At 47.6% G+C, this 20,284-nt stretch overlaps 1 protein-coding gene across 1 annotated transcript in view; it reads left to right on the forward strand.

Moving 5' to 3' along the window:
- Positions 1 to 15,426, forward strand: part of LOC142775327 (uncharacterized) — a 33,914-nt gene extending 18,488 nt beyond the window's left edge. The window contains exons 3-5 of the mRNA XM_075876678.1: positions 2,337 to 2,456; positions 9,107 to 9,216; positions 15,323 to 15,426. Coding sequence (XP_075732793.1) covers positions 2,337 to 2,347 — 11 coding nt within the window. The 3' untranslated portion in view covers positions 2,348 to 2,456; positions 9,107 to 9,216; positions 15,323 to 15,426. The remainder of the gene's footprint in view (positions 1 to 2,336; positions 2,457 to 9,106; positions 9,217 to 15,322) is intronic.
- The last annotated feature ends 4,858 nt before the right edge of the window (positions 15,427 to 20,284 follow it).

Here is a 20,284-nt window from a genome sequence, read left to right on the forward strand (position 1 = left end):
GCTTTCCTTGTGCTGATTTTGAGAAGAATTTATCACAAGACATTGTATAAGTATTGTAAGAAATAATACATTTTGCAGCTATTGTATTGTTCTATGACATTAGTATTCGTATTATGTTCTATAAATAGTGTATAAGTATTGTATCTCCTCGCTGTATGCCCTGTAAAGCGGGGGCTTGAGGCTGCTCAAGTGGGTATATTGACTTTCTCGAGTCCTTGTGTTTCAGAACACACAAACCTGTAGACGAAATAAAGTCTAATTTGATTTGATTTGAATATGCGTAATATTTGTTTTCCGATTGACAGTGTTCACTAGTATGAACGCAGCCTGGAGATAAAGCCAGCTGGCCGTTCCGCAAGGGGCCAAACTCTCGCTCTGGTTGTTGTATCGAGCGACAGACAGAAACAGAGGGACAGATAGACAAAACTTTTTGCGTTGAAGTGACACAAGAAAAACTATCGTAATTAAAAAAAAAGCTGTGTAACACTGATAACGCGCATGTCATTCGTTTCCTGGCAGTACCGGGACACGCATTAATAACGCAAGGAAGAAAACGCATGATAGATGACGATTATTGTTGTGAGACAAAACGACACCATTCATTACTTGATTTTTTCTTACAGAGTGAAGTGGTGCCAAGCTCAAAGAAAGTGCGTAGATGGGCGATCTGCCTTGTTTCTCCTTATTTCTCTCTTTCGTCGTCTTGTCCTGTTTCTTTGGTTGTTTCTGTTTTTGCCTGTTTATTTGTATCCCTTTCTCTCAATTTTCGTCGTTCCCTTCATTTACCTCTCTATTTCGCTTCCGCTTTCTTTCAACCTCTTATCACTTTCTTTTCTCTATCTGTGTTTCTCCTTGTTTTTGTATCAGTTTTTTGTGTACGCTTTTTTCCCCCAGCCATTTCCCTATCTTTACCTTTCTCTCTATAGATGTTTCTCTTTCTTTTTTCCTCTATATTTATCTGCTTCTGTTTATTTCTGTCTCTGTCCCTGTAATCGTTCTTTCACCCATCAGACTCGCTGCATCCCTCGCCGGACAAATATGCCCATGAGTTTTGTTAGCGAAGCAGATGATGAGAGCAAGTGCCGGTTCATGACGCCAGTATTCCGGACACGCCTTCGAAGCATAACGAAAAGCTTAACGGTTTCACAGTAAAAGTCGAGTATTTCAAGAGTATTTATGGCACAAAACTATTATTGTCATCCGGATTGTCCGCATTTTTCTTCTTAAATAACAAGATCCTGCTTCCATAGACTTTCCTAAAGTTAACTAGAGGGGACTCTGGCGCTGCGATCATTCAGTGACCATGGGAATGATGGGCAGTACACACATTTGCCTAGTCTTCGTACGTAAGGGCGGGAATTGCAATTGTGGCTTTGTTTATGTCTATGTTTTGGTTTTCTTTTGAAGGAAAGAACGAACCCTTTTGACCTTTGTGACACGATTAGAAATGGTAAGCCTAAAAGAATGGGATGGTGCTGCGCAACCACTGAACATTCGCCAATTTTTGTTTCGCGAGAAAACAGCTCTAAGCCACACGAACACACACGGTGCCAGAAGTATGAAGATTAGACAAATGTGTGTACTATATACCCATCATTCCCATGCTCACTGAAGCGCCGTACGTTGCAGCTCCCATAGACACTAACGCCAGAGTTCTCTCTAGTGTATAATTAAGAAACTCTATGCTTTCCCCCTTTCCTATCAAGAGTGCCATGTCACGCTGATAACACGCGAGCCCTTCATGATTGTGAAGTGCCGGAACTGTGGCGTTATAGCAAGTAAAGTACGTGAGGTGGACGGCAACTGAGTAAGGTACTCCACAAATACTCGCTTTTTTGTCATGTCGTACTTCGACTGGTTGAGCGAGGGACGCAGAGATGGCGAAGACGAGCGCTTACCGCTAATTGAAAATTTGTTTTCTGCAGACACATTACAGGAAGAAAGAGGCGATGACAACAAAGAGCGAGATGCACAAGGAGATAAAGGGAAAAATACGTTCATCTTCTAGGAACGCCAGCTCTCTTATTTATTCACGGACATTGTACGGGCCGTGTCAGCTGCTTACACAATAAGAGTGCGCGGGAAGGTAGTTCATGCAAGAGAAAATCAACTTATCTCGGTGGAACAATAAAGTGCATCCATGCGCACTACAATCCATGACTAAAACTCTACATTCGTTTTCAACATTTGACATGCTCTTGTAGGTGATCATTCAGACATCTGCCGGCTTGAGCCACGTAGCAAGCCGCACAGATAAAAGTGATTATATACACGACGCCCCATGCACAATACGTTGCGGGGTTTCACGTAACGATTGGGTTCTTGTTTCTTTGCAGGAGCCGTTTAACATCTCGCGCTCCTGAACCAACGGTGCCTGGTCGGGGTGAGGTGCACCCTGGCTTGGAGGCTGGGGCAGTCCGCTGTTCCGGTTTACCGTTTGGGTTGAAACTACACGCGTAAGTTCTAAGTGAAACGCAATGCCAAAATGCACGTATACCTCGCTTGCTGTTACTACACCCGTGCATGCATGCTACGGGGTGCTGTCGGTCGCGACCCCCTCTGTGTTGCTCTCGGCGCGTCGACCCCTCCCGAGAGATCCGCTGGTATACGGCACGCAACGACTGAAACGGGTGCAACGCAAGCGCCGAGAACTATAGCGTGCGCAAACGCACGCATCGATACAGTTTGCTTCAAAATGTGTGCCCACTAATATTGAAAAATAGCAGAAAGGAGGTATCTGCGTGCTACCTGCCCTACGAAGACGTTGAAGACTGGCTGGACGAATACGATCGAGTCGCCGTCGCCAACGAGTGGGACGAGCACCGGAAACTGCGGTATGTCTATTTCTACCTGGAGGATTCGGCGCGTATTTGGTTCGAGAACCACGAGGCCGCCCTGACAGCCTGGCCGGTGTTTTGCACTCAGCTGCGGAACACGTATGGTAGCGCCGGCCAGAAAGAACAAGCTGAACATCTCCTCAATTCTCGCAAAGATCAAACGAAAGCGTGACCATGTTCGTTGAGAAGATGTCTCGTCTGTTCCGTTGAGCGGATTCTGCAATGACGGAAGACAAAAAGGTACGCATTTTTATGCGGGGTGGCAAGGAGCAGCTGTTTGCAGGACTTGTACGAAACCCACCAGCTACCGTAGCGGAATTCCTCCGTGAAGCGACGACAATGAAGCGAATGCTAAGACAGCGTTCTTCGCAGTATGAGTGGTCCGACAACCTTGCATGTCTGTCAGCACCCTTGATAACACCCGATGTCACGAGCGTGAGAGACCTTGCTGAGCTAGTTCGTAGCATTGTACGCGACGAGCTGCAAAAGCTTCACGCAGTGCCTTCACAGCCTTAAGTGGCTGCTCTGACAGACGTCGTCCGTGAAGAGGAGCGGCAGATGGTAGGACCATTAGCGCCACCTCCAACCGAAGCTCCTCTGCTAACGTATGCGGAAGCTGTACGTACTCCTGCACCAGCAGCCAGCTATTTCCCCCGACTGACTAGCCTACAGACGCCACAGCACTTCTCGGGCGGGCCACGCTATGAAAACCAACGACCGACCAGCCTGCCGACACCGCAGCACTTCTCGGGCCTGCCGCACAACGAAAACCACCGACCGACTTGCCTGCAGATGCCGCAGTACTTCTCGGGCCCACCACACTATGAGAATCCACGACCTAATTTGCGCAAATCTAGCGTGTGGCGCGCTTCCGACAATCGGCCACTATGCTACCACTGTGGGGAGCCAGGTCACTTGTACCGGGAGTGCTCGTACAGACAGAAGGGCCTACCTGGATTTCGGCCAGACGCTCGTCGGCCCAGGGACGGTGAACGACCCCGCGCCATCGCAGAATACTTGGCAAGTCTACCGTCTCCGAATCTTCAGCGACGCCAATCACGCTCTCCGTCTCCTCGACGCTCTACATCCGCGAATCAATACTCCACTTTCGCCGATGTTGCAGGACGATCCGCTAGGTCCCCAAATCCACGCCGGGGAAACTAGAATCAGTGGCCTCCGGTGGTGCGACCGCTGTTAAGCTATCGTCAAAACAGCCTCCTCTGACCCATCCGCCGACCTTCGACGATTCCTTTCAGCCGACACCTCACATCGCTGATGAACCCGTTTCTGCTGACATTGCCGTTCGTGTCGACAACCATCCAGTGACTGCTCTGGTCGACACCGGCGCCGACTACTCAGTTATTAGCGCTGAACTTGTGGCTGAACTCAGGAAAGTCACGACTACTTGGGGGCATGGACCAAACCTTCGGACAGCCGGTGGTCATCTCTTGACACCAATCGGGAGATGCACCGCAAGGCTGCAAATCTGTGAGTCGACGTTCATTGCTTTTTTCGTTGTTCTTCCCCAATGCTCCCGGAAAGTTATCCTTGGCATGGATTTCCTTCGTGAGCACGGCGCTGTTATAAATCTTCGAGACTGCCTCGTAACGTTTGCTGGCGACTATGGCCCGAAGCCTAGAGATACCAATCCGCAGAAGACTGCGCTTCACATTGTCGACGACACCGTCACACTTCCGCCACGCACCAGTATGTTCGTTATTGTACAGGGCGACATAGACCATGACAGTAGTGGTATCGCTGAAGCCAACCTTTCAGCGCTTTTGTCTCAGCAAATCTGCGTTGCCCGCAGCATAATATAATTTAAACGTTGGATGACTGAGTATTTGGTCACCAATTTTAATGGAGCATACCAACATTTGGCCAAGCGATTAACTATCGCTCATTTCGAATCCATTTACGATGAAGCGTGTACGACGATATCCCCAATTTCTGCAGCCGTTGAAAGTGGCACCGCGGTAGCCGATGCAGTCGATGTCAATCCGAAGCTGTCATGTGCGCAGAAAGAGCAAATCCGCTGTATCCTCCGCATGTTTAGCGACTGTTTCGCGTCTACATCCAAGATAAAACAAACGCCAACCGTAAAGCACCGCATTGTCACTGACCATGCTGAGCGACCCATACGTCAGCACGCCTACCGAGTATCATAAAAGGAACAAGAGCTTATACGTTCTCAAGTGAAGGAGATGCTCGAAGATGGCGTAATCCAACCCTCGAACAGTCCATGGTCGTCCCCCGTCGTACTAGTAAAAAGAAGGACGGCACTCTCCGATTTTGCGTCGATTACCGCAAACTCAACAAAGTAACAAAGAAAGACGTTTATCCGCTTCCGCGCATCGACGACTCACTAGACCGCCTCCGACGCGCCCGATACTTCTCCTCTATGGATTTATGCAGTAACTACTGGCAGATTTAAGTTTATGAACGCGACCGAGAGAAAACAGCATTCATAACGCCTGATGGTCTGTACAAATTCAAGGTGCTGCCCTTCGGTCTGTGTTCTGCCCCTGCGACATTCCAGAGGATGATGGATACAGTGCTCTCCGGTCTCAAGTAGGAAGCATATCTTGTTTACTTAGACGACGTCGTCGTCTTCTCCCAAATGTTTGAGCAGCATTTGCAGCGACTTAGATCTGTGCTTGCTGCAATTCGCATGGTAGGCCTATCACTGAAACCAGAAAAAGGTCATTTTGGTTACAGCGAAATAAAGTTCCTCGGTCACCTTGTTAGCCCTGATGGTATTCGGCCGGACCCAGACAAAACATTGGCTGTCGCAGATTTTCCACCACCTACCAACAAACGTGATGTTTGTTTCGCAAACTTCGCAAATTTCGCAAACATTGCCGAACCCCTCACTCGTCTGACAAAAGACGACGTTCCCTTCGTGTGGGGCCTTGAGCAAACACGCGCTTTCTCCGAGCTCCAGCAGCGTCTCCAGTCTGAGCCCTTACTCGGACACTACGACGAATATGCCGACACTGAACTACACACAGACGCCAGTAACATCGGCCTTGGTGCAGTCCTCGTCCAGTGGCAAGGCGGCGTCGAACGTCCTATATCTTATGCGAGCCGGATTTTATCATCTGCGGAGGTGAATTACACAACAACTGAAAAGGAGTGCCTAGCTGTTGTCTGGGCAATAGATAAATTCAGACCGTACCTGTATGGTCGCCCGTTCAGAGTTGTTACCGATCATCATGCGCTCCGCTGGTTGGCGAACCTTAAACACCCTTCTGGACGTCTGGCCAGGTGGAGCTTACGCCTTCAGGAGTTCGATTTGACAGTCGTGTACAAGTCTGGCCGGAAGCATACTGACGCGGACTGCCTTTTCTGAGCTCCTCTTAAGACAGCGTCAGGTGATCAAGATCTCGACAGCCGTTTTATCTGCGCCGTTAGTGTATGCGACTTGGCTGAACAGCCGAAGAACGATTCCGAGCTTCAACAATTCATCGAATATCTCGAAGGCCGTACGCCGCATCCACCACGAGCATTCGCCCGCTCGTCATCATCGTCCTGCATCCGCAGAAATATCCTCTATAAAAGAAACTTCGACCCTTACGCGACTGAGTACCTGCGCGTTGTCCCGCCAGTGTTACGAGCCGATGTCTTGTCCGCCTGTCAAGATGAGTCTTCCTCAGGCCACTTGGGATTCACACGTACCTTGGCCCGGATTCGCCAATACTACTACTGGCCTAAGCTCAGTCGAGACGTGGAGCATTACGTGAAGACGTGTCACGAGTGCCAGCGCCGTAAAGCACCACATTAGCGCCCAGCCGGCTTTTTGAAGCCCGTCGCTCCTCCGACACAACCATTCCAACAAATTGGCATGGATCTACTCGGACCTTTTTTGCCAAGTCTCGTGACGGCAACCGCTGGATTGTAGTCGCTACTGATTACATGACGCGCTACTGCGAAACGAAGGCATTACAACGTGGCACCGCCATTGAGACTGCCCACTTTTTTATGAAAAACATTGTCCTCCGACATGGAGCACCAACAGTTGTCATAACTGATCGTGGCACAGCTTTTACCGCCCGGATGATACAAGACGTCATGCAGCTTAGCGGCACAGTACATCGGAAAACTACTGCATACCACCCCCAAAGCAACGGCCTTACAGAGCGACTAAACAAGACGATCGCCGACATGCTATCCGTGTACGTTGACGAAGACCACAAAAACTGGGATGACATCCTCCCTTACGTCACGTTTGCTTACAACACCGCTGTGCAAGAAACAACTGATTTCACACCATTCCGGCTGCTTCACGGCAGGGAGGTCACTACGATGCTGGATGCCATGCTTCTACCAGACAGACACAAGATTAGTGTCAAGACGAACGAATTTTTCAGACTGGCAGACGCGGCTCGTAAGCTTGCAGTCGAACGAATCCATAAGCAACAATGCATCGACTCACTGCGGTACAACACTCGTCGTCGCGATGTCTGTTACCAACCCGGAGAACGAGTATGGTTGTGGACTCCCATTCGACAACGGGGCCGGTCGGAAAAGTTGTTACGCCGCTATTTTGGTCCCTATAGAGTTCTCCGTCGTCTCAGCGAAGTGAACTACTAGGCTCTTGACGAAGACATGGCTCGTAAATCCCGCCGTTCACAACAGCCACACGTCGTCCATGTTTCGAGGATGAAACCATTTTACCAACGCTGACTATTCGTCACACTCCCTTGAGTAGACTTACAGTGATTGTGAACCCCCCCTTGTGTACTGCTTATCGTACGTGTTTTCTTTTCATCTGGTAATTATCTTATGACATCGGGACGATGTCCTTTGGGAAGGGGGGTAATGCCACTAGTACAAGCTCTGAAAGTATTATTTCCACAGATGCTGGCATGCTTGTATGTGCCGCTGTTCAGAAGAGGACAAAGATGCGCGTGCAGAGAAAAAAACAATAGTCATACTGCCGTTGTTCGAATCAGTTTGACGTCCTTGTGTGCCATTATCTACAGGTTACAGTTACGGTGTAACGTGACAATATTTTGACTGCGCATCTCAACAGCAATGTACTTGCAGTTAAAATCACGATACGCCATCATTAGGCGCAACAGAAAATGTTTACCATTATGCAAGGAGTCACGAGTACAGCCCGCTGTACAAGCTGCAGCTTTTAAATTGCTTAGTTCAGAGCAGGTGTCATGTTATAGTAAACAGCGTAAAGAGAGAGCGGCTTAAGTCTGCAACTAATTACAATAGGCTGTGTCACAATTCATCCTGGTTATTGGCCTGGCTACGACTTTTCTTATGACCTGAACAGCCCTGGTGCTTTCATAGCACTGATAGTAGCAGACACACTCCTATGTGCCTCGTTTGTCGAAATATGCCCATAGCCTTATTTCTACGTTGATATTTTAAACAAAGGAGTGCCAGAATGGTCAAACTATGTATCCTCTGCAGCTTGCCTTTTGAATCGGAAAGCAGGCATGGCAGTAATTCGACCATTAAACCGCCAACTATTGAAATATTATCGTCCTCAAACAGCTTATGCCAAGGTCTAAAGCACAAGCTTCCGTGGTAACTCCTGCGTGTTCCAGCAGACCTTTTTTTAATTATAATTTCTGCCAACTAGCTCAACATTCTGCCATTCTGAACATCTAGGCTGTCTGTATAGCTACAAAAATCAAATGATTTATTGAGGAGAAATATAAATACCGCGTGCAGAACCTTTCTTTGCACTCTGCCAGCAGATGACTGCTTGCGTAATTCTCTGGAGTCGTACGTGTGCCGGTACTCACTTGACGGCATGCTGGAATTTCTCTCTAGTCATTAGAGGCGGCCAAGTGCGGATGTCTTGGATGAAACTGTGAACAAGGATCACGTGCGTCCTAACGCGGCTTGAGAGGACCATGTCACATGTCAGGTGTCACTGAGAATTACAAGATATAACCTGTCCCGTAGATTTTTAGGCCCAAGTTCAGAGATCTTAATTGGGTTTGCCCTGACCCTGCCTAGCATCTCCAGAGTTGAGCCAGCCTCAGTAAACGAAATTATTCTCTCCATTACGAATAGGCATAGTTACCTGGACTAAACTTGAACCCAGTTAGTAGTGGCAATATCCAGCCGTCAACAAGAACTCTGTACGTGTACAACAGCCAACCTGTCAATACCCTTTTTTAATGAGGATTGATATTTGCTGTGGCTGGTATAATCATGACATCCGAAGACAATCATGGTTTCACGGACGCTTGCTCTTTGAATATTCACCCGACCAATTGACGTGTTTCTTTTTTTCGCAGCAAAACATCAAAAAGTCCTCGGGCCACTTACCTGCTTGCGGCCAGGCCGTGGGTATCTCGGTGGGTTTCATCGCAGAACGCCTAGGTCGGTCAACCAAATTACTGCTAGAGTAAGTTCCGTCACGGTTCTTTGCCTGGGAGATCAAACAGCTAAAAGAATGAACACAGTGCAATACATACGCAAGATGTTTCGCGTAACAAGAGCGAAGAAGTAAGAAAAAAGTGGTTAACTTTAACGAAATCGGTTTGCGATAGTATGGTGCTCAATAGCATATTGTAACGCACTCTTCAATAAACTCTTTTAATACGCTAACGTACGCTGGGCGAACTTGTGCCCGAGAATAATAGCACAGCTAGATTGTCTCGAGGATTCCCTTCTGCCTCTTCTTCTACGTTCGTCTTTTTTTCCAACACGGTTCGCGCGCAGCTGGGTCCCACAGGCTCGTGCGTCGCAAATCATCTAGAAGGCACAAGTATTTGCTAGCGTGCGTAATTTGAAGTCACATTGTGTCATTGCCCCCCTTTCCAGAGTGCATCGTCCCGATGCTTGTGTCAAACTGGTCGCATAGCAGTCATTCACAAACCCTCGTCGGGGATGTCGTTAACGTCAAAGAACGTTGTATCTTCAGCGTTTCATTGACTGTCGTGATATGGTTTCATCCTGACGACATGCACAATTTCCGTGCGATGCCGCCGTCGGGATTGAATATCCTGTCCCTCTGGCATAACTTCGTAGTTGAGCGAGCCGACGCGACGGAGCACTCTGTACGGACCGAAATAGCGGCGAAGCAGTTTTTCTGACAGGCCACGTATTCGTACAGGAATCCACACCCATACTCTGTCTCCTGGTGCGTACTGGACGTCTCTTCTTCGCAGATTGTATCGATGCGTGTCGGTTTTCTGCTGTTGGAGAATGCGATATCGTGCCAGCTGTCTGGCTTCTTCTGCTCTTTGTATGTAGTCGTGAACGTCATAGTAATTCTCGGGCGTCTCGTCAATAGGTAACATTGCATCTAAAGGTGTCGTTACCGTCCGGCCAAAAACAAGTTGGAATGGCGTCATCCGTGTTGTCTCTTGCATCGCAGTGTTATAGGCGAATGTTGCATAGGGTAATATTTTATCCCAAGTACGGTGTTCTATATCAACGTACATTGACAACATATCAGCCAGCGTCCTGTTCAGTCGTTCCGTAAGACCATTTGCTTGAGGATGATATGCCGTCGTTTTTCTATGACTGGTGTGCGTCAATTTCATGATACATTTCATCAGGTCGGCCGTAAATGCAGTCCCTCGGTCCGTGATCAACGCTTTTGGAGCTCCGTGCCGCAGTACTATGTTGGAGACGAATAATTCGGCTACTTCAACGGTTGATCCTTTAACAAGAGCAGCTGTCTCGGCATATCTGGTTAAATAGTCGGTGGCAACTATTATCCACCGTTTTCCCGATGACGACGTAGGAAATGGGCCCAGTAAGTCCATTCCCACTTGTGTGAATGGGGCTTCTGGTGGTTCTATCGGTTGAAGGAGACCTGCTGGTTTTAGCGGTGGCGTTTTACGTCTTTGGCAGTCCCGGCAGGTTCTGACATAGTGTCGTACAGAGCTAAGCAACTTCGGCCAGTAGTATTTAGTGAGGATGCGTGCTAACGTTCTGCTCACTCCTAAGTGTCCAGCTGATGGATCGTCGTGGCAAGCCTCCAAAATCTCTGGTCGCAGAGGTGAAGGGACGACAAGCAGGAATGTCGCTGTATTGTTGTCAAAGTTCCTTTTATACAGGATGTTGTTTCGTAGGACAAACGCTGACAAGCCACGGACAAAAGGTCGTGGAACATCGACAGACTGTCCTTGTAGGTACTTGATCAAGAGGAGTATCTCAGGGTCGGATCGCTGCTGAAGTGCCATCTCTGATGGTGTCACAGCTCCCAAGAAAATAAAATCTTCACCATCCTCGGTGGAAGCAGAAGCAGCAGGTTGAATCGGAGCACGTGACAAGCAGTCCGCATCACTGTGCTTGCGACCTGACTTGTACACAAGCGTGATATCATACTCCTGTAATCGCAAGCTCCATCGTGCAAGCCGTCCACATGGGTCCTTGAGATTAGCCAGGCATCATAGCGAATGATGGTCGCTTATATCCCGAAAAGGCCTACAATATAAATATGGTCGAAACTTGCTGATAGCCCATACCACGGCAAGGCATTCTTTCTCAGTCGCTGAGTAGTTCACCTCAGCTTTCGAAAGAGAGCGACTGGCATACGCAATGACTCGTTCTTGTCCGTTTTGCCATTGGATGAGCACGGCCCCAAGACCTAAATTGCTTGCATCTGTGTGGATATCGGTTTCCGCTTCCTTGTCAAAATGCGCCAGAACAGTATGGCTTTGAAGGCACTTTCGTAGTTCATTGAAGGCATCCTCTTGTTCGGCAAGCCATACGAAAGGCATTTCCTCGTCTGTCAGCCGTGTCAGTGGTTCAGCAATTCGTGAAAAATTTTTAACGAACCGTCGATAATAGGTGCAGAGACCTAAAAATCACCTAACAGCCTTTTTGTCTGTTGGCTTCGGAAATCTTGCTACGGCCTCAGTTTTTGCAGGGTCTGGGCGGACGCCTTCTGCACTGATGACATGGCCGAGAAAAAGGAGCTCACGGAAGCCGAAATGACATTTCTGCGGTTTTATCGTCAAGCCCGCTGATTTGATAGCAGTGAGCACGGCCCGGAGCCTTTCCAAATGTTGCTCAAAGGTAGCAGAGAAAACTACAACATCGTCGAGATAAACCAGACATGACTGCCATTTAAGACCACAGAGCACTGTGTCCATCATCCGTTGGAATGTGGCGGGTGCTGAACAAAGGCCAAAAGGGAGTACCTTGAACTCGTATAAACCGTCAGGTGTCACAAACGCTGTCTTTTCGCGATCTCTTTCGTCAACTTCTATCTGCCAATACCCACTTTTAAGATCCAATGAGGAAAAATACCTGGCATTTCGCAGCCTATCCAGAGTGTCATCAATTCTTGGCAGAGGATAAACATCCCGTTTGGTGACGGCATTCAGCTTCCGATAATCAACACAGAAACGTAAGGTTTGGTCTTTTTTCTTCACAAGAACAACAGGTGACGCCCATGGACTTGATGAAGGCTGAACTACATCGTCTTTGAGCATTTCTTTAACCTGATTACCAATAGCTTCTCTTTCTCTTGGTGACACTCGGTAGGGATGCTGGTGTATTGGCCTCACTGACTCGTCGACAATGATGCGATGTTTGGCGACAGGAGTGCGTCGAACCTTAGATGACAACGAGAAACATTCGGCGAATTCCCTTAAAAGACCCTCTATTTGCTCTTTTTCGCTCGGTAGTAGGCCTGGCTCGATGTCGATGGCTGCAAGGACAGACTCCACGTCTTCTAAATCAGAATCATTGGTTTCAAAAGTTCGCAGCTCCGTAACCTGGACGAAATCATTCAGACTGGCGATGACGGTTCCTCTTGCAACATGCTGCACCTCATTTCCAAAGTTTGTGAGTAGAATGTTTGCACATCCGTCACGTAACTTAAGAAGGCCTCGTGCCATGCAGATCCCTTTTTGGAGTAGTAAGGCAGTGTTGTTGTCAGCAAATCCTTCGAATTCACTGAATGCTTTGTTGTTTACTGCGACAGATATGCTCGATCTTGGCGGCACCATGAGGCCATCATCTGCAATACAAAGGTCATATACGTTTTCTTCCGTTTTAAAGGTAGCAATTGCGTGCCTAGTCGAGAATGAGACGGAAGATTCTCGCAAGTTAATTATAGCGCCATTAGCTCGTAAGAAGTCCATGCCGATAATCAAGTCTCTTGAGCATTCCGGCAGCACAATAAAAGTGGCGACGTACGTGAAACCCCGTATTCCGATTCTTGCTGTGCATATTCCAGTAGGGTCGATGAGGTGCCCTCCTGCTGTGCGAACTTGTGGTCCCTTCCAAGGAGTCAGCACTTTCTTTAGTATTTTAGAAAGTCCGCTACTCATCACTGAATAATCTGCGCCGGTATCTACCAGTCCGATGACTTCATAGCCGTCAACGAACACACATTAAATCGGAAGCAACGTCACTATCGAAGCATCGGTTTCTGAATCGGTCGTCGTTGAGAGTCAGCACTGGAGGTTTTTTTGCATTAGCGTCGACAGCGGCCTTGCCTCCACAGGTCGCTGACTCTAGTTTTCCCGACGTGGGCTTGGGGAACGAGACCTTGGGGAGCTTGCTGGATGTCGGGGGCTAGGCGATCTATACCTCCCCGTTGTCGTTGCCCGAGGTCGGTGTCGTTGGAAGCCACTTGGGGTTTGACGACCTGACAGGTATTCTTCAATTTCGAAGGGACGTTCACCATTTCGTGGTCGAGGTGCATTAACAGGAAAACCACGTAGTCCTGCCTGGCGGTAGTGGCACGTTCGGTAGAGATGACCAGGCTCCCCACAGTGGTAACACAGCGGTATCCTGTCGGGGGTGCGCCAGACATCGCTCTTCCTTAGTCTCCTCTCTTGCATTGGCTGCAGGGTGCTCGGCGGCTTCGGGTACTGCATAGGTGTAGCCGCCGCGACGTCCGCACGTCCTGGAGGTCCTCGTAACAGCACATCAGCATACGTCATTCTCGTCTTCTGTTGTAGTGGCAGCCCTGGCTGTGCGTTGCTCGAAGGTTCGCGTACCACCTGCCTGACCTCCTCACGGATCACATCGGTCAGAGACGAAAGCATTGGAGCGTTCTGGTCAAGACGCTGCCTCTGCAACTCTTCTCGCACAACAGACCGCACCAGCTCGCGTAGTGCTTCCATGCCGTTAGCGAAGGCTGGTGGCAACATGTCCAAGGAAGTGACGATCGCATCCCGGTTGTATAACCTTGCTCGCTGTTGTAGCTTCCTTTCCATTGTAGTAGCCTCGGAACGAAACTCGGCGACGGTGCGCGGCAGGCTTCGAATTAGTCCGGCAAAGAGTTCTTGCTTCACGCCTCGCATCAGATGGCACAGCTTCCTGTCTTCGCTCATATTTGAATCCGCTCGGTGGAATAAGCGAGACATGTCTTCCACATACATGGCGACAGTTTCGTTATTGCGCTGATTTGTTGTCTGGAGCGCAGCTTCAGCTCACTCTTTGCGGTCTGTGTTTGGGAAAGCAGCGAGCAGCTCCCGTCGAAAATCATTCCATGACCGGAAGGTGGCTTCATGGTTTTCATACCACGTTCGTGCGCTATCTTCCAGTGCGAAGTAAACACTTCCAAGTTTGCGCTCTTCCGCATATCCGTTAGCCTTTGCGACGCGTTCAAAGTGCTCAAGCCAGTCCTCTGCGTCCTCGTAGCTTTCGCCGTGGAAAGGCTTTGGTAGCATTGGCTGGTTTACTACAATGTTGGCTGGAGTGACCTGAGCTGTCATGTCAGTTGCGTACCCGTTCACAGCCGTTGATGTTCCAAGCGAAGTCGATAAAGGTGAAAATTCAGGACCCTCACCACGTAGGCATCGACTGCAGCGCTGATGAACAGGCGTCAGCTCATTGGGTCGAAATCGCTGTGGTTCTGGACTGTGCTCCGTCACTCGAGAGGGGATTGGCATCATACCCAGCACCTCCACCAGATTTGTAACGCACTCTTCAATAAACTCTTTTAATACGCTAACGTACGCTGGGTGAACTTGTGCCCGAGAATAATAGCACAGCTAGATTGTCTCGAGGATTCCCTTCTGCCTCTTCTTCTACGTTCGTCTTTTTTTCCAACACGGTTCGCGCGCAGCTGGGTCCCACAGGCTCGTGCGTCGCAAATCATCTAGAAAGCACAAGCATTTGCTAGCGTGCGTAATTTGAAGTCACATTGTGTCAATATTTTTCAGACCAACCCTAGTCAGCAATTAACTGAAATGAATACTGCAATAATTTTAGGTCACGCGAACTTATTAACAAATTAAAAAAAACTCTTTTTTTTCTCACGGTCTACCGGTTACAGGCTGAAAACTAGGGCGAGGTGTTGCTGTGAATTTGCACGCGGCCTTTCTCGCACATCGAAACGTTACCTCTCGGCCGCTCGCCTTCAGCGCGATAGCAAGAGACAGGTGTGCAGAGACAGCCTCAGCAAAGATAAATATACGCGAAAAGTGACAATAGCTTCAGTTATAGATTAATAATTGAAGTTTTTCTTTATTCTTTTTTTCTCTCAACTTTTCATGAATATGAAGAACCGACATGTTTTTTTATTTCTTTCGCAGGCGAAACGTCAAAAAGTCCACGGGCCACTTGCCAGCCAGCGACCGAATCGTCGGCATCTCAGTGCGTTTCACCGCAGAACGCCTACGTCGGTCGACAAAATTACTGCTTGAGTAAGTTCCATCAAGATACTTCGCCTGGGAGTTCAAACAGCTAGAAAGGTGCGAATAGAGTGCAAACACACACGCGGGATGCTTCGCTTAACAAGAGCGAAAAGAAGAAAAAGTTGTCAAGTGCAAATGAATGGGTTGACCATTGTATCGTGCTGCTTAACAAACTTTCCACATCACTCAGAGTCTGCAAAAAACTCAAATGACTGTAGGAATAATTGTAACATTTATATCGTGGCTAAGTGTGCTCGTCAGACAATATAGAGGGCATTAAAAACAACCAAACCAATATTACTGGCGTGTTTTTGATTGACGTGTTTGTTTGACCTGTTTTTTTTTATTTGCCGGCGAAACGCCAGGAAATCCACGGACCATTCGCCAGTCAGCGACCGAGTCTTGGGCTTCTCGGTGCGTTTCCCCGCAGAACGCCTACCTCGATCGACCAAATTACTGCTTGAGTAAGTTCCATTATGGTACTTCGCCTGGGAGTTCAAACAGCTAGAAAGGTGCGAATACAGTGCAAACAGATCCGCGGGATGCTTCGCGTAACAAGAGCGAAAAGAAGAAAAAGTGGTCAAGTGCAAATGAATGGGTTGACCATTGTATCGTGCTGCTTAACAAACTTTCCACATCACTCCGAGTCTGAAAAACCTCGACTGTAGGAATAATTGTAACATTTATATCGTGGCTAAGTGTGCTCGTCAGACTTTGTAGAGGGCATTAAAAACAACCAAACCAATATTATTGGCGTGTTTTTGATTGACGTGTTTGTTTGACGTGTTTTTTTTTCATTTGCCGGTGAAATGCCAGGAAATCCACGGACCATTCGCCAGTCAGCGACCGAGTCGTGGGCTTCTCGGTGCGTTTCCCTGCAGAACGCCTTCCTCGGTCGACCAAATTACTGCTTGAGTAAGTTCAATCATGGTACTTATCCTGGGAGTTCAAACAGCTAGAAAGGTGCGAACACACTGAAAAACACATTCGCGGGATGCTTCGCGTAACAAGAGCGAAAAGAAGAAAAAGTGGTCAAGTGCAAATGAATGGGTTGACCATTGTATCGTGCTGCTTAACAAACTTTCCACATCACTCCGAGCGTGCAAAAACTCAAATGACTGTAGGAATAATTGTAACATTTATATCGTGGCTAAGTGTGCTCGTCAGACATTATAGAGGGCATTAAAAAACACCAAACCATTATTACTGGCGTGTTTTTGATTGACGTGTTTGTTTGACGTGTTTTTTTTTCATTTGCCGGCGAAACGCCAGGAAATCCACGGACCATTCGCCAGTCAGCGACCGAGTCGTGGGCTTCTCGGTGCGTTTCCCCGCAGAACGCCTTCCTCGGTCGACCAAATTACTGCTTGAGTAAGTTCCATCATGGTACTTCGCCTGGGAGTTCAGACAGCTAGAAAGGTGCGAATACAGTGCAAACACAACCGCGGGATGCTTCGCGTAACAAGAGCGAAAAGAAGAAAAAGTGGTCAAGTGCAAATGAATGGGTTGACCATTGTATCGTGCTGCTTACCAAACTTTCCACATCACTCCGAGTCTGCAAAAAACTGAAATGACTGTAGGAATAATTGTAACATTTATATCGTGGCTTAGTGTGCTCGTCAGACAATATAGAGGGCATTAAAAAACTACCAAACCAATATTACTGGCGTGTTCTTGATTGACGTGTTTGTTTGACCTGTTTTTTTTTTTCAATTGCCGGCGAAACGCCAGGAAATCCACGGACCATTCGCAAGTCAGCGACCAAGTCGTGGGCTTCTCGGTGCGTTTCCCCGCAGAACGCCTACCTCGGTCGACTAAATTACTGCTTGAGTAAGTTCAATCATGGTACTTCGCCTGGGAGTTCAAACAGCTAGAAAGGTGCGAACACAGTGAAAAACACATTCGCGGGATGCTTCGCGTAACAAGAGCGAAAAGAAGAAAAAGTGGTCAAGTGCAAATGAATGGGTTGACCATTGTATCGTGCTGCTTAACAAACTTTCCACATCACTCCGAGTGTGCAAAAACTCAAATGACTGTAGGAATAATTGTAACATTTATATCGTGGCTAAGTGTGCTTGTCAGACATTATAGAGGGCATTAAAAACAACCAAACCATTATTACTGGCGTGTTTTTGATTGACGTGTTTGTTTGACGTGTTTTTTTTCATTTGCCGGCGAAACGCCAGGAAATCCACGGATCATTCGCCAGTCAGCGACCGAGTCGTGGGCTTCTCGGTGCGTTTCCCCGCAGAACGCCTTCCTCGGTCGACCAAATTACTGCTTGAGTAAGTTCCATCATGGTACTTCGCCTGGGAGTTCAGACAGCTAGAAAGGTGCGAATACAGTGCAAACACAACCGCGGGATGCTTCGCGTAACAAGAGCGAAAAGAAGAAAAAGTGGTCAAGTGCAAATGAATGGGTTGACCATTGTATCGTGCTGCTTACCAAACTTTCCACATCACTCCGAGTCTGCAAAAAACTGAAATGACTGTAGGAATAATTGTAACATTTATATCGTGGCTTAGTGTGCTCGTCAGACAATATAGAGGGCATTAAAAAACAACCAAACCAATATTACTGGCGTGTTCTTGATTGACGTGTTTGTTTGACCTGTTTTTTTTTTTCATTTGCCGGCGAAACGCCAGGAAATCCACGGACCATTCGCCAGTCAGCGACCAAGTCGTGGGCTTCTCGGTGCGTTTCCCCGCAGAACGCCTACCTCGGTCGACTAAATTACTGCTTGAGTAAGTTCAATCATGGTACTTCGCCTGGGAGTTCAAACAGCTAGAAAGGTGCGAACACAGTGAAAAACACATTCGCAGGATGCTTCGCGTAACAAGAGCGAAAAGAACAAAAAGTGGTCAAGTGCAAATGAATGGGTTGACCATTGTATCGTGCTGCTTAACAAACTTTCCACATCACTCCGAGTCTGCAAAAAACTCAAATGACTGTAGGAATAATTGTAACATTTAAATCGTGGCTAAGTGTGCTCGTCAGACAATATAGAGGGCATTAAAAACAACCAAACCAATATTACTGGCGTTTTTTTGATTGACATGTTTGTTTGACGTGTTTTTTTTTCATTTGCCGGCGAAACGCCAGGAAATTCACGGACCATTCGCCAGTCAGTGACCGAGTCGTGGGCTTCTCGGAACGTTTCCCCGCAGAACGCCTTCCTCGTTCGACCAAATTACTGCTTGAGTAAGTTCCATCCTGGTACTTCGCCTGGGAGTTCAAACAGCTAGAAAGGTGCGAATAGAGTGCAAACACAATCGCGGGATGCTTCGCGTAACAAGAGCAAAAAGAAGAAAAAGTGATCAAGCGCAAATGAATGGGTTGGCCATTGTATCGTGCTGCTTAACAAACTTTTCACATCACTCCTAGTCTGCAATTAACTCAAATGACTGTAGGAACAATTGTAACAAATATATCGTGGCTAAGTGTGCTCGTCATATAATCTAGAGGGCAATAAAAAACAACCGAACAAATATCACCGGCACGTTTGTGATTGACGTGTTTGGTTTACCTATTTTTTTTTTCATTTGCAGGCGAAACGCCAGGAAATCCACGGACCATTCGCCAGTCAGCGACTGAGTCATTGGCTTCTCGTTGCGTTTCCCCGCAGAACGCCTACCTCGGTCGACCAAATTACTGCTTGAGTAAGTTCAATCATGGTACTTCCCCTGGGAGTTCAAACAGCTAGAAAGGTGCGAACACAGTGAAAAACACATTCGCGGGATGCTTCGCGTAACAAGAGCGAAAAGAAGAAAAAGGGGTCAAGTGCAAAGGAATGGGTTGACCATTGTATCGTGCTGCTTAACAAACTTTCCACATCACTCCGAGTCTGCAAAAAACTCAAATGACTGTAAGAATAATTGTAACATTTAAATCGTGGCTAAGTGTGCTCGTCAGACAATACAGAGGGTAATAAAAACAAGCAAACCAATATTATTGGCGTGTTTTTGATTGACGTGTTTGTTTGACGTGTTTTTTTTTTCATTTGCCGGCGAAATGCCAGGAAATCCACGGACCATTCGCCAGTCAGCGACCGAGTCGTGGGCTTCTCGGTGCGTTTCCCCGCAGAACGCCTTCCTCGGTCGACCAAATTACTGCTTGAGTAAGTTCCATCATGGTACTTCGCCTGGGAGTTCAGACAGCTAGAAAGGTGCGAATACAGTGCAAACACATCCGCGGGATGCTTCGCGTAACAAGAGCGAAAAGAAGAAAAAGTGGTCAAGTGCAAATGAATGGATTGACCATTGTATCGTGCTGCTTAACAAACTTTCCACATCACTCCGAGTCTGCAAAAAACTCAAATGACTGTAGGAATAATTGTAACATTTAAATCGTGGCTAAGTGTGCTTGTCAGACAATATAGAGGGCACTAAGAACAACCAAACCAATATTACTGGCGTGTTTTTGATTGACGTGTTTGTTTGATGTGTTTTTTTTTTCATTTGCCGGCGAAACACCAGGAAATCCACGGACCATTCGCCAGTCAGTGACCGAGTCGTGGGCATGTCGGTGCGGTTCACCGCAGAACGCCTACCTCGGTCGACCAAATTACTGCTTGAGTAAGTTCCATCATGGTACTTCGCCTGGGAGTTCAAACAGCTAGAAAGGTGCGAATAGAGTGCAAACACAATCGCGGGATGCTTCGCGTAGCAAGAGCGAAAAGAAGAAAAAGTAGTCAAGCGCAAATGAATGGGTTGGTTATCGTTTTTGTGCTGCTTAGTATACTTTTCACATCACTCCTAGTCTGCAATTAACTCACATAACTGTAGGAATAATTGTAACATTTACATCGTGGCTAACTGTGCTCGTCAGACATTCTAGAGTGCATTAAAAACAACCAAGCTA

This window comes from Rhipicephalus microplus, chromosome X, assembly GCF_043290135.1.
Source record: "Rhipicephalus microplus isolate Deutch F79 chromosome X, USDA_Rmic, whole genome shotgun sequence".
Taxonomy (NCBI): Eukaryota; Metazoa; Arthropoda; class Arachnida; order Ixodida; family Ixodidae; genus Rhipicephalus; species Rhipicephalus microplus.